Raw genomic sequence first — 12,288 nt, 5'->3', positions numbered from 1 at the left:
CCTACATTAACTCATGAGTGTGCAATTCACAACAGTTATAAATGTTGTATTCTTGATTAATAAGCATAATAATCTACAACTCCTTAATAATTGGTTTGTAATATATGTAATACTTCATTTACAAATGGGGAAGCCATCATTTATAAAGTATAAAAACACAATCACGAAACACATAACAGACGAGCTTATTAATCAAGAATAAAACATGTATAACTGTTGTTATGAATTGCATACTAATGAGTTAATGTAGGAACAATGTTTTATAAATGATGAATTCATTGTTTACTCATACTTAACTAATGCTTCATAGTGTGTAGTTATTATAAAGTGTTACCTAAGCTTCAATCAAAGGTTGTTAACGTCTTAACTCTTTTTCAAAACTAACAGGGATGATTGCTTGTTTTAAAGAATATTTGTAGGCGGTAATACATTTTGAGATAATACTGACACATTGAAAACAATACCGTTAATTATGATTTAATGATTTTAATTATAACTGTTAATCAATAATGAATATAAAATGATAGTCATACCACAACAATATTCACAAAAGTGTTTTGTTCTTTAATAATCACAACATTGTAAGAAATCCCTCTCCCTGACTGCATTTGTGAACATATCTTTTAGGATAGCTAATCAAAGAAATGCAGTTATTATTTGAACATATTTTTATTTTTTTTATGGACAACCTGTCATGCTGTGGCCTGACAAGCCATTTCAGAGGGATAATGACTGCCCTCTTCTTCCATCTCTAGATGACACACGTCTTTCGTTAGCGGATTAGGCATTAACATGGTGTCCACTCAGACCGGCAGGGACACACTGGAGAGGAATGTGCCTTTAATACGCCTGGAGAATGATGCTGACCTGAGGGTATGGCGAGCTTCTTTACACCATTCCACTGCAGTCACATGTTGTGCTGAGGGCCACCACCGAATAAGTCACACAGACTCACTAGTGACCTCTATGGTACACTCTTATCTGCACCAGAAGTGGATCAAACTTCACTTTGCTGCTGTATGGCCCCTCTTCATTGGGGAATTTGAATGCTCCCTGCGCCAAATCCAAAAGCAACCAGTGCTCAGCCTTGCATGCACACAGATAATGATCCAGTTAATTAGACCTGAGATTGAACGAACTGCAGCAGCAACTTAATCATTTGTAACTTGATTAGAAATACTATATTCTGCACCACCAGAGACCTGAAAATGTTCCGTTTTTTTTCAGAGAGCTTGAAATTAGGATGCACTTTGGAATTCAGGTCTTGAGTTAAGACATAATGTTTTTGTAATTCAAAACAGTGAAATGATCCTAAAGTCTGAAACACAAGGCAAATCCTCTGCTGTCTGACAGTGAGCAGGTGTGTATTACAAATGTATTAATGTTCTCTTCCTTATCCCCACAGGAAATCTATGAATTTGGAAGGAAATTGGGTCAAGGTAGCTTTGGAGTTGTTTATGAAGCCACCCATATTGAGACACAGACTAAATGGGCTATTAAGGAGGTTTCCAGACCAGCGGTGAGTGCATTTGGCATCCCTCTGGGAGGCCTGTTTTTTTACTGTGATGGAAGTTGCACTAATAAGAGAGTTTAATGTTTTGAGAGAAACAAATAGTCACAACCAGACTGAAACTCCTTCAGTTATGATTTAACTTTCTGTCACTTCAGGCAGGAAGTTCGAAAGCCAAGATGCTGGAGCAGGAAATAAACATTCTCAAACAAATGAATCATGCTCATATAATACATCTCCAGGAAGTGTACCACACGGCTAAGGTGAGCAATGCTAACCTTTTTAAGTAACAAACTCAAAGTAAGCCTAATTGAGAGAGTGGGCTACGTGTAACGCAGGTCATGACATATATGATATGACACATCATAATCTATTACTGTGTCTGCATGAATATTACTTATTCAGATGCATTTTCTCTGCTTGTTTCTAGATGACTTATTTGGTTGTTGACCTCTGCGTTGGAGGGGATCTGAAGCAGCTGTTGCAGCGGAAGAAGTTCCTTACAGAGGACGAGACCAGGCTTATCATCTGCAGCTTAGCCGACGCTGTTGGCTACCTTCACAAAAGTGGTAATGTCCTTCTACAGATAAACATCTTGATAGTGTTACAAATCATCCTTTAACGCTATAGCTGAAGATCAGGTTTTTGATGACTTGGGTGATTGAAGTTCTCACCTTGCTCCTCCCTGAAATTACAACAGACATGACATGTGTAACCAGAAGGCAATTGAAACAATGCTGTTGTTGAGTTACTTCATATTCATATGGCTGTGAATCAGGAGGCAGTGTGGGTCGTCCGCTAACTGGAAGATCGGTGGTTTGATCCCTGGCTCTTGCTCTATGTGTAAAAAGGTAAAAAACATGGAGCACTGAATGTGGAATAATACTTTCACTACGGACATTTTGAGTGAACAACAATTTTGAGACTGGTTATTGGTCCTTCATCCCAGGGTGGTTCCCCGTTATTATTAATATAATAATCCTATTGATAATAATAATAATATCAATAATTACATTTTCATCCTTGCTAATAACCAAACCCGCTTCTGCCAGATCCCAACACCTTGCTATTATGGTTTTCAGTCATAATAGAAGCGTTATAATAATTATTTTCTTGTCGTAAAATCTGTGGTTAGTTGTAATTTAGGACATTGCTTGGCAACGAGGCATCGTTACACCCGTCTAATGACTAATTTACAACAAGCCAGGGAGCCATACTGATTAATAGTGTGTTTTTACATGGAAAGTCCCTCTGTGCTGGTGTCTCTCACCTTTATGGAAACTAATAATACTAATGAGAAAGAGCTGGTTTTGAACTTGGTAGGCAGAACCCTTGTGTTTTCTCAGATTATCAAATTTTGCTGTCCTTTGTCACATTTAGGTGTTAGTTTTTGGAGCTTTACTTCGGCTCGGCTGTGATTTGAGCTTTAATGCTAACACATCCTGGCAACAACATGGTCCATTTTGCATGTACCTGTAACTACACTGCGAATCCAATTGTTTATTTCAGTGAGCGAGGGAAGAATACTGAAATATAATACACCAAAAATGCAGATGTAGAGTATTCTAGAATGGGTCATTGTAAGTTTACAGTATATATACTTTACTAAATACAGACATTTCTGAATATGGAATTGAGAGTTCAGCTGTCAGCAAGCAGTCGAAAAAAGGTATCATTGAACAAAACATGTCTTAAATGGATGAAGGGAAAGAAAGAGAACAGTTTCAGGTGTTTGTTTTGTGAATACCAGTTGGTCTAACTTACCTTTCACACCCCATCATGTTGCGTTTTATAATTGGTTGTTTCAAACAGTGCAGTGAAAAGGACTGCCCAGGGCAAATTGTATTATTCCTCCTGCCTTCTCTCACTCCACCAAGTTGTGTTAACGAGGCCGTTCAGCCTGGCCTACTGTAAGCAAGGTAAACCCATCACTGTGGCCGTGTGTGCAAAACATTGTTTGTTCTACTGACTGACATTAGCAAATCATGTTGCACACTGATCGCAGACTTTATTTATTTTTTCTTCAGAGCTATGGTTGTCGTTGATGATATACCTTTGAATCGTTTTGGTATTTAATTGATTAAAATCAGCAACACGGTGACAACTGCAGAGATGTGTGATACTCGCTATGAGCAGCCCCCATTTGATCCCTTGCTTTTATAAGAATATTGACATGAATATTGATAACGACAGCTGTCACACATATCTATGTTAAAACGGTATTCAAACCCGTTATGTCTTTGTAAAACTTTTCCTCCTCCCATCTTACAGACATAGTGCATCGGGACTTGAAACTTGAGAACATTCTTGTGAAGAATGAGCTTGATAAGGATGATAATGGCAGAATGAATATCAAGGTAAGATGGTGACTCAAACTGTGAAGCTTTCCATTACTCCTTCTTATCCATTCTCAGTCAGACTGAGTATAAGCCTCTGATGGACTCTCTTTCTTCGCCCACTACCTCGTTATGACAGACTCCTTCTGGTCTCCCTTTATAGTATAAGAGTGGTCCTGTACAGCCTTAACAGCTATGTTGCTATTCATGTCAATCGTCAAGGATGCTCAAGCTGCAGCCTTGTTTTCCTGACAAAAGCACCTTTTAACAGATAATTGACGATGGGTTCTGTCAGCACATCTAAATCATGTTTATTTGTATCACCTTTTTCTTAAGTGCTTTTCTTTACCTAGGTGACAGACTTTGGATTATCGGTGAAGACAGGTGGTGTAGGGATTGAAAACATAATGACGGAGGCCTGTGGGACTCTTATCTATATGGGTATGACACCTATATCTCCTTCAACATGCGAGTAGTACACAGGGATAGAGCTCTAAGTTTGAATTAGTGGTGTCGCATTTTTGCCATCTGCCATAGTATCTTTTTGGTTCTACCAAAGTTTAAAATGTTTATATTCCATACAAAGTGGTTTTGTAAGTTTGTAAGAAGTGAGTGTAATTCTATTTTTGCATGTGGAATGTATAGGTATATATATCTATCTGTAAAGGTACTCTGCTAAGCTTCTTTTACCAATAGTGGTGCTATGGAGCAATGCTTTTTTATGAGCAGGGGTCCCTGTTTTGTTTACATCTTGTGCTCTACAAGCAAGCCCACATTACTGCCGAGTGAAGAGTGTGGTATTACAATTGTGTAGTGCAGGCAAGCTACAATATGACATCGCTCGGTTTAATGCTAGTGAGGTGACCGTGGCTTAAGTGGAGAGCAGGGCTGTCCTTCAATCAGAGGATCGGCGGTTCGATCCCCGGCTCCGCTAGTCACATGTCAATGTGTCCTTGAGCAAGACACTTAATTGATAGACACTGAATTGTAAGTCGCTTTGGATAAAAGCTAAATGACTGTAATGTAATGCTATTCCACTCACAGACAACTGGTGGTGTGGAAAATGCTAAAATAATTCACAATGTGCCTCAATGAATAGCATGAATTGGACACAAACACGAGACTTTCACCCAGGAGACTGCTGTTCGTGTCCTGTGTGAAACCAACAATGTGATGGTGTCTTTGTGATCATAATGTTGAGTTTCACTTTACAAACGTAGTCATTTTAACCCGAACCACAATCTTTTCCTAAACCAAGCGGAGGTTATGTTGCATTAATCCAAGTGTTTTTGTTTAAATTCACAACGTTAACCACAAGTTTACAGCGACTGAAGTGGAGCTACATTGTCTGACATGATACCCGTTGCCTTAGAAAGCGTCGCTGTCGTGTCTGGTACAGAAGACTGCTAGGCGATTAACATGGTTATAAGCAATGCAGGTGTCAAAGTTTAAAAAATAAATTGGCTTTGTGAATGTTTTACTATGGAAAAGCATTACACACGGTTTGGCCTTAAGGATACACTCAATGTGTTGGTTGTAAAAACACAGACTCTAAACATTTTTCCTTTGCATTGCTACTTTTTACTGCTCATTACTGCCACCAGCTACGGATAGGCATTACTTCCCCATCACATCCTTTGCTTGTGATGTGCGAGGGTGTCCTTGTTAGTGTACTGATAAACATGGTACTAATAATATGTCAAAATAGTGGTCACAAACTATTTTAACTAGTAGTTTTAAGCTCCCTCATTTGCATTTCTAAGACAAAACAAAAGGAAAACATTTGTGTGTGCATGTGAATTTCAGCACCTGAAGTGATGAGTGGTCGTTGTTACACCCACTGGTGTGATATGTGGAGCATAGGAGTCGTTATGTACATTTTGTAAGTAGACACACATATACTATATGTACATGTACACACATGCATACATGCCTACATACTGTGAATACATGCGTCTGAGCTGTGTGTCCCTGTAGGCTGTGTGGGGTGCCTCCGTTTGTGAGCAAAACAAAAGAAGACCTACTTAAGAAGATTATGAGCAAAGAAGTCCAATTTACTCAGCCCATCTGGGCCACAGTCAGTGATGCAGGTGACACTTAATAATACATTAATTCTAAATGTAATCCTGCAAAAAAAGGATAAATTGTTTGTGATATCAAGTGAAGGAATTCATTGCTTCATTGACATGTAGTACAGGATGTTGCAATGCAGTTTTACTGTTCAGATTGTTACTGACAAGCTCACCGATTGGCTTGAGTCTGTCTCATCAGCAAAAAATATATTGACTTGCCTTCTGAAGGCGGACCCTGCCTACCGCATGTCCGCTGATCAGCTATTCGAAAACCCCTGGATTACAGTAAGGCAATGATTGTTCCAGCTGCTTTCATAAAATCCACCAAATGATTCACACGAGAAGCTCTTATGGGGTGCTTTGTCCAACAGGGTGACACTAATGTGCCTGCTATGCCGTCCAATGCGCTGGAGATGATGCGCAACCACCAGGAACAGAAAGAGAGTAAGACAATGATTAAGATTTACCTTATTTCAAATAACTAAATCCAGGTCATGGTAACTTGAATAGTCATTATTGTGCCAGCAATAATATACAAGATATTCTGGTTATGAATACAAAGGACGAAGTGGAGGCAAAGCAGTTTTCATTTATATTAAGTTATTATTATTTGTTTGTTTGTGGTCTGTTTAACTCTGACATTTAACTGGTAACGTAGCATGAAGTGTTTGTATTGTTGCTGTTGTTTACTCTGAGACCTGCTGAACTGCTACAATAGTGTGTCCTGATATATAACTTTAACAGATAACGACCAGCCAATCAGAAAAAAACAGGGATGGCTGTGCAATACCCAGTACCATTGGATATGTCAAAGTTACCAAAAAAGGTCAAATTAGTGAATGTCTACATACCAGTTACTGGTTGTAATATGTAAACATGAGGAATTTGATTATCGTACTGAGGAACAGAGAAGCAGTGGAAGGACGGAGGAGAAAGAGAGGAACAAAAGACACGTGAGGTTACTTGATGTTGATGTTATTTAAAATCGTCCACAGTAGCAACACAGACTCTGGAGGACTTGTCCCTCACCTCTTCTGAGGGCACACTGGACCCATCCTCGCTCCCCAGGGGTGCTTCAACAGAAACAGACGGCAAATGCTGGAGCCACGCTGAGGAAGACAGCAGCTTCTGCACACCCTCCACATCCACCAAACAGGTATGTCTGTTTTGCACAGCTCAACATTTTGACCTCCGCTGCCTTTGTATGTTTTTGTATTCAGGACTCCAACTTAATACATCTCCCAAATATTTCAAAGATGTCAAGTCTGTACTTATCTATTTAAGTACTGTTACTTCTGCTTACACATCACTTACCTCGTGGTAATTATCCTGTTTTTAAATAAGACTTTCCTGTTAAGTAGATAATTTAGCACTTGCAGCAAAACCTTTTTTTTTTTTTTTTTTTTTTTTTACAAAGCTGTTGACGTTTTTGCTCGTTATTCATAATAATCTTTTTAAAGAAAGTTACTGCTTTTATCCCTTTTTGATTTGTAGATGTCTTTCATGTCAATATTGAAGTGGCAATTAGGATTGAGAGTCTCATATTGTTAAAGAGACAGGCTTGAAACTAAACACATTAAAACAGAATTATTTAAAAAATAAACTACCACTCTGCAGGTCAGCCCTTAGCTCTGATATAGATGGTCATAGAATCCAGATAATCCCTTGTTTCTTGGAATAAGACTAAAGCGAGTGGTGGCTTTAATTTTACAGGTTTTGATCTAAATTTAAATTCTTTGTAATTTTAAAGACAGGCTTTCTAATTGAACTGCCTTTGTGCTTTCTTATTGCCATGCAAACTGCTTTTCATATTCAATGACCACTAGATGGTGCCAGATTGACCTATTACAGAAGATGGTAATGAAGGTGTTTCGATGCAGCTGTTTTAAAATGGATGTGATAGTTAATTCTGTAATGAAAGAAGAATATGAATCTTATCCCTGCAGTCTCATGCTGGGGTAAAACCCGCCACACAGCTGAGTGCAAAGCAGCACAGGCCTCAGGACAAGAAGGGCTTCAGTACGGGACAGAAACTAGCCTCTGAACTCGGTAAGGTGGCCGACCAGAGACCTTCTACCGCCAGTAAAAGTAGGACTGCCTCCCGCAAACTCTAAGACCAATACCCCTTCAGGTATTGGACAGTGAGAGAGAAAGAGAGAGAGAACACTAGTGAGAAAACAAAGTGTGCACACAAGTTTTTCCCTCTTGTATGTTCACCTTCTTTTGCTTGGGCAAAGGAAGTGAACGTACAAGAGAAAAAACTGGACTTCAATGGGAACTTGATATACACTTTATTTAATATAATTCAGTTTATTTAATGTACTTCTGTGATTTAGCAGTGATGTGAATGAAACTGCCGTGATTAGTGCAACCTTTTTGGGGGTGACCAGAGACTAAGCAGTGACAGCAGTGTCAAAATGGGCCTCGTATGCAGGTGTGAACATAGTACAAGTAGTCCAAGACCAATGCAGCTGAGGGTCCAGCCTCAGCAGGGCCTTGTGCCAAAGAGAAGGGCCCAGGTCTGAGGTGTTACCCAGATGGGGCCAAACTGCTGGACAAATTCTTACTGTTGCACAGCCAACTAACTGTATGTCATCCAGTCCAAATACAGACTCATCATTGTTTTGTAGTGGCCGGCATTCAGATTGAGTGAGTTTGTCATGACTTGTAGAATCTGATTGAAGGCCTTTATTATAAAGCAGCGTCCTAGAGTTAGTCAAGTAAAGAGAGTTACCCGGGAGATTTGAGCACAGCACAGCTAATTCCTTATCAAAGCCAGTTATTTAGTAGTTATTTGACTTACTACCTCGCAGCACATCTAGTCATTCAGCATGACATCTCTTTATTATATACACTGTTAATGTTTGTCTTTTCCATATAGAAATGATAAAATCTCTTATTTTGAAAGGGAATGTTCATTTATTACACTGGGAAAAACAAACTATTAGCTAGAGGTGCGGCATTTAATAATCTGGTCTAATATTTTCAACATCTAAACAGACATTTTTGTAAAAAGAAAATGTACAAATTGATTCCCACAAAATTTGCATTTGTCAGAAATGTGTGATTACAAGTGTGTGTGTGTGTGTGTGTGTGTGTGTATATACATATATACTTAAAATGTGCCAAATATCACAACATTTTTTTTCCTTTTACATATTTTACTTTCAATAACTTGACATATTTCTTATTGTTTCCTAATTTAATGTTAAATTGCAGAGAATACTCATAAAGAGCACAGGACATTTTATTGGATATCATTTCAACGCCAAAGTGACCTCTCAATTCCAAAACGCCCAATATGCAGTGACTGCATCCACTCAGTGTCAAAACAGAAAAACCGTCACACAGGCTGGTTACGCTCCATCTGAATGCAGAGGATTGGGACTGAGAGCAGCCACGGGTCTAATCTCGTTTGGAGGCCATTGAAAGCAGTAGGAGCTACTTTGAGGGCACTGCCATTCAAGCACAGGTTTTTCCACTGTAGAGAGAATAATCCCCGGCATAGATACAACATTAAAGTAGTCAAGCATAACACACAGAGGCTGAATTTCAAATCCACCCATTTGCATCTTGAAGTGAATGAGTGCCAACAATGGGGCTTCTGTGCTTATGCACAGGCTCTGTGCTTTCGTGTGTCAATGTAGTGTGCATTTGTTCAAACTGCTTTCAAAATATATTTCTACATTGCAGGTAATTGTCTTAAAGGTGTGGACACAGTTTGTTAGTTACCAAATTCATTCCAGGTAGACAAACTGATCTCGGGTGATAGTTATTAACATAGTGAGTAGATATGTTTTTCACTGTCTTTTGTGAGATTTATTTTGAATAAAACAGACTATGAGAATGAACAGATGACATATGAATTATCTTTGATTCAAGCTGCTGGCCAAAAGACTGCAACAATCTTCAACATTATTGACATACTGTCTTTGGTTTACTCAGACTGGTATAAACAGCAGATGGAGCTGTAGTAAGTGTCTGAATTCATTTCCTGGAGTTAATCTGACAGGAGAGTGCTATCCCTAAAGCTTACTACCTAGTTTTGTGCATGAAGATGAGTAATTAGAATTGATTGCATGAGATACTGCCTGTTAATACTGTGATGTCCATGTAACTTGTCACTAATGAATATGTTGTATGGTAATGTCTTCATGGTCCATTCAAACTAAATAAAATATGACATGCTTATATGGGTGCTGTCTTATTCACAAAATGTGATTTTGTTGGTAGATCATTTGATAAGTAAAACAACAATGATTTGTCTTAGTTAAACGTCTTTTCTCTTTTAGACAACCGTCTGTATGGCAACTTTTTTTCGGAAGTGGAGATGGGATTTCAGCATGTGGTCCTCATTGTCTCGTGCCAGACTTGATTAATTATAGGGGAAAATAAAGAAGAAAACAAATCTCCAAATTGGTTTGTGCAAGCAGAATATGACTTACTGCAAATGATGGTAGCGCTTGTTCATGACTCAGGGTGGAACAAATTTAAAGAGACTGAAATACAGCAAGAAAATATGGACGAATGTTTTCATCTATGATGACAGCAGGTTCAGTTGCTGTTAAAATACTGTCAGTTTGTATTGTTGAAAGCCAACAGGAGCCTCCATTTGTACTTTTTCTCCTTTGGCCAAAACAGAGAAAAGAGGTGGTAGGGGAGGGGGCACAGAACGAGAGAGGCTGTATGGTGGATAGGTTAGGGGCGTGATTTTGGGACAAAGCATGGAGGCAAAGGAAATTAGAAAATTCGTCGGGATGGAACAAGGGATGCACCACCCCCCCCCCAAACCCTCCCCCCTTTTCCTCCAGCAGTGCTCCTGACAGATGGAAGTAAGGGTGGGTGGGTTGATGGGCTGGAGGGATTAAAACTCTGCAGCCCCATTTTGGAGCCTGAAGAGAGTGTCACTCCCGCAAAGGTGGGGTGCAGAGAGGCACTTGTGGCGAGAGTCGTGGGGCGTGTGAAGTGGGTGCACGCGGGCTAATGTCAAAAGAGGCAAGGATGCTTCCCCTCCATCGGCCCCCCTTCTGCTCCATCCACCTTTAACCACTGAGGAGCGTGGAGGGGAGGGGGGGGGGTTCATCTCAATAACCTTAATAGAGATCCCTTTAATTAATCAGCTCATCTGCAGATACCTGCAGCTCCCCACCCCCACGGTACTCTCCTCCATCCTCACCCCAAACGCAACATCCTCACTGCTGCTGTGACATTGTGGTAATGAGGTAACACAGCTACAATGTCATGGAAATGTTGCGGAGACGTTATCTGTGGGAGCTCATCACACATGCTGATGTTCCTGATCCCCTTCAATGTTTACATTGTGTGTGGAGGTGTGTGTCTGTGTGTTCATGTATGCTGCAGCACCACAGTGCGCCCACCCCTCCAAAAAAACAAAAATAAAACAGATGCATATGGCCAAATGGCAGGGGTAAACCATGATGCCTCAATTTCCACAGAAGAAGGGGGGGGATCAAGTAAACACTTGAAACAGATGGCAATTTCAAAGCAAGCCTCATCAATCTTTGTTGACACATCCACTTTTTAACTACTCTTATTTGGGTTATTTGCAATTATAATATATACCGTAAGCTCATTTGAATATCAAATTAATTACTGAACACATTGGAGTAAATACCTCTTTTATAAGTCCTTGTTAAAAGTGAAAAGTTCTTGACTACGGTTGGGTGGCGTGTTAATTTACAGTGATATCTAATCCCAAGTTACTTCACATAAAAGGCATTACTATACATATTTTAATGGGGAGGTGGTTGTTTTCCAAGCAATTTTCTGCTAGAGTACATTTTTAATTTATTCATATTTAATTTATTGGTCTCTGCATACCCGCTCAGTAAAACTAATCAACACCATGTATGGGCCTCTTAAAGCTACATCTCTCCTTGGCAGCCAGACAGGCAGCCTCTGCATTAGGATAAGCTCTCCTCTCCTGTGCACAGAGCTGGGTGAAATGCCCTGCATTCAGTCGAGCAGGAGGATACCACCTCGAAAGAGAGACTGTTCAGTTCTCACAAATAACCTTTTAATCAGAGGGAAAAAAAGAGTGGGAAATGAAAAAATGTGCCCAGCAATGAGGCGATCCAAAACATTTCAATTCCTGTGGTTAGTGACCATCGTCACTGCTGTCAGAACATAGTCCGCTGGGACAAACTCCTCTGCCCTTGGATTGGTTTTATGGCGCTTTGGCAGTCATTTAGCACAGTATGACTGGAGTTCTTATCACCTGACTCTGCTCTACACTCCAAATATCTATCGACCCATTGACACACCTTGAGGAGGGATCTACACAACCTTACACATGGAAATGATTTCAATTAATGACCATTCCCCTTTGACAAGGCAGAGGGGAGGGGGG

The 12,288-nt window shown here is 39.8% G+C and overlaps 1 protein-coding gene across 1 annotated transcript; it reads left to right on the top strand.

Moving 5' to 3' along the window:
• The first annotated feature begins 548 nt into the window (after nucleotides 1-548).
• stk33 (serine/threonine kinase 33) lies at nucleotides 549-10,068 on the top strand. The gene is made up of 12 exons (XM_076109750.1): nucleotides 549-873; nucleotides 1,406-1,519; nucleotides 1,669-1,773; nucleotides 1,941-2,079; nucleotides 3,782-3,867; nucleotides 4,200-4,287; nucleotides 5,653-5,728; nucleotides 5,824-5,936; nucleotides 6,118-6,203; nucleotides 6,290-6,362; nucleotides 6,905-7,074; nucleotides 7,865-10,068. The coding sequence occupies exons 1-12, from the start codon at nucleotides 793-795 to the stop codon at nucleotides 8,030-8,032; spliced, it is 1,299 nt and encodes a 432-aa protein (XP_075965865.1). The 5' UTR covers nucleotides 549-792; the 3' UTR covers nucleotides 8,033-10,068.
• The last annotated feature ends 2,220 nt before the right edge of the window (nucleotides 10,069-12,288 follow it).

Source organism: Anarhichas minor, unplaced genomic scaffold (assembly GCF_050575085.1).
Source record: "Anarhichas minor isolate MPS153535 unplaced genomic scaffold, ASM5057508v1 ptg000042l, whole genome shotgun sequence".
Lineage (NCBI taxonomy): Eukaryota > Metazoa > Chordata > Actinopteri > Perciformes > Anarhichadidae > Anarhichas > Anarhichas minor.
The sequence above is the reverse complement of the archived record's forward strand: the minus strand, read 5'-3'. Positions and strand labels throughout refer to the sequence as shown.

Excerpts from the sequence above, each read along its gene's own strand:
- stk33 (XM_076109750.1), top strand. The coding sequence starts at position 793 with ATGGTGTCCACTCAGACCGGCAGGGACACACTGGAGAGGAATGTGCCT. Across the intron at positions 874-1,405 it reads AGAATGATGCTGACCTGAGG|GAAATCTATGAATTTGGAAG; the intron begins GTATGGCGAGCT and ends TTATCCCCACAG. Across the intron at positions 4,288-5,652 it reads TGGGACTCTTATCTATATGG|CACCTGAAGTGATGAGTGGT; the intron begins GTATGACACCTA and ends TGTGAATTTCAG.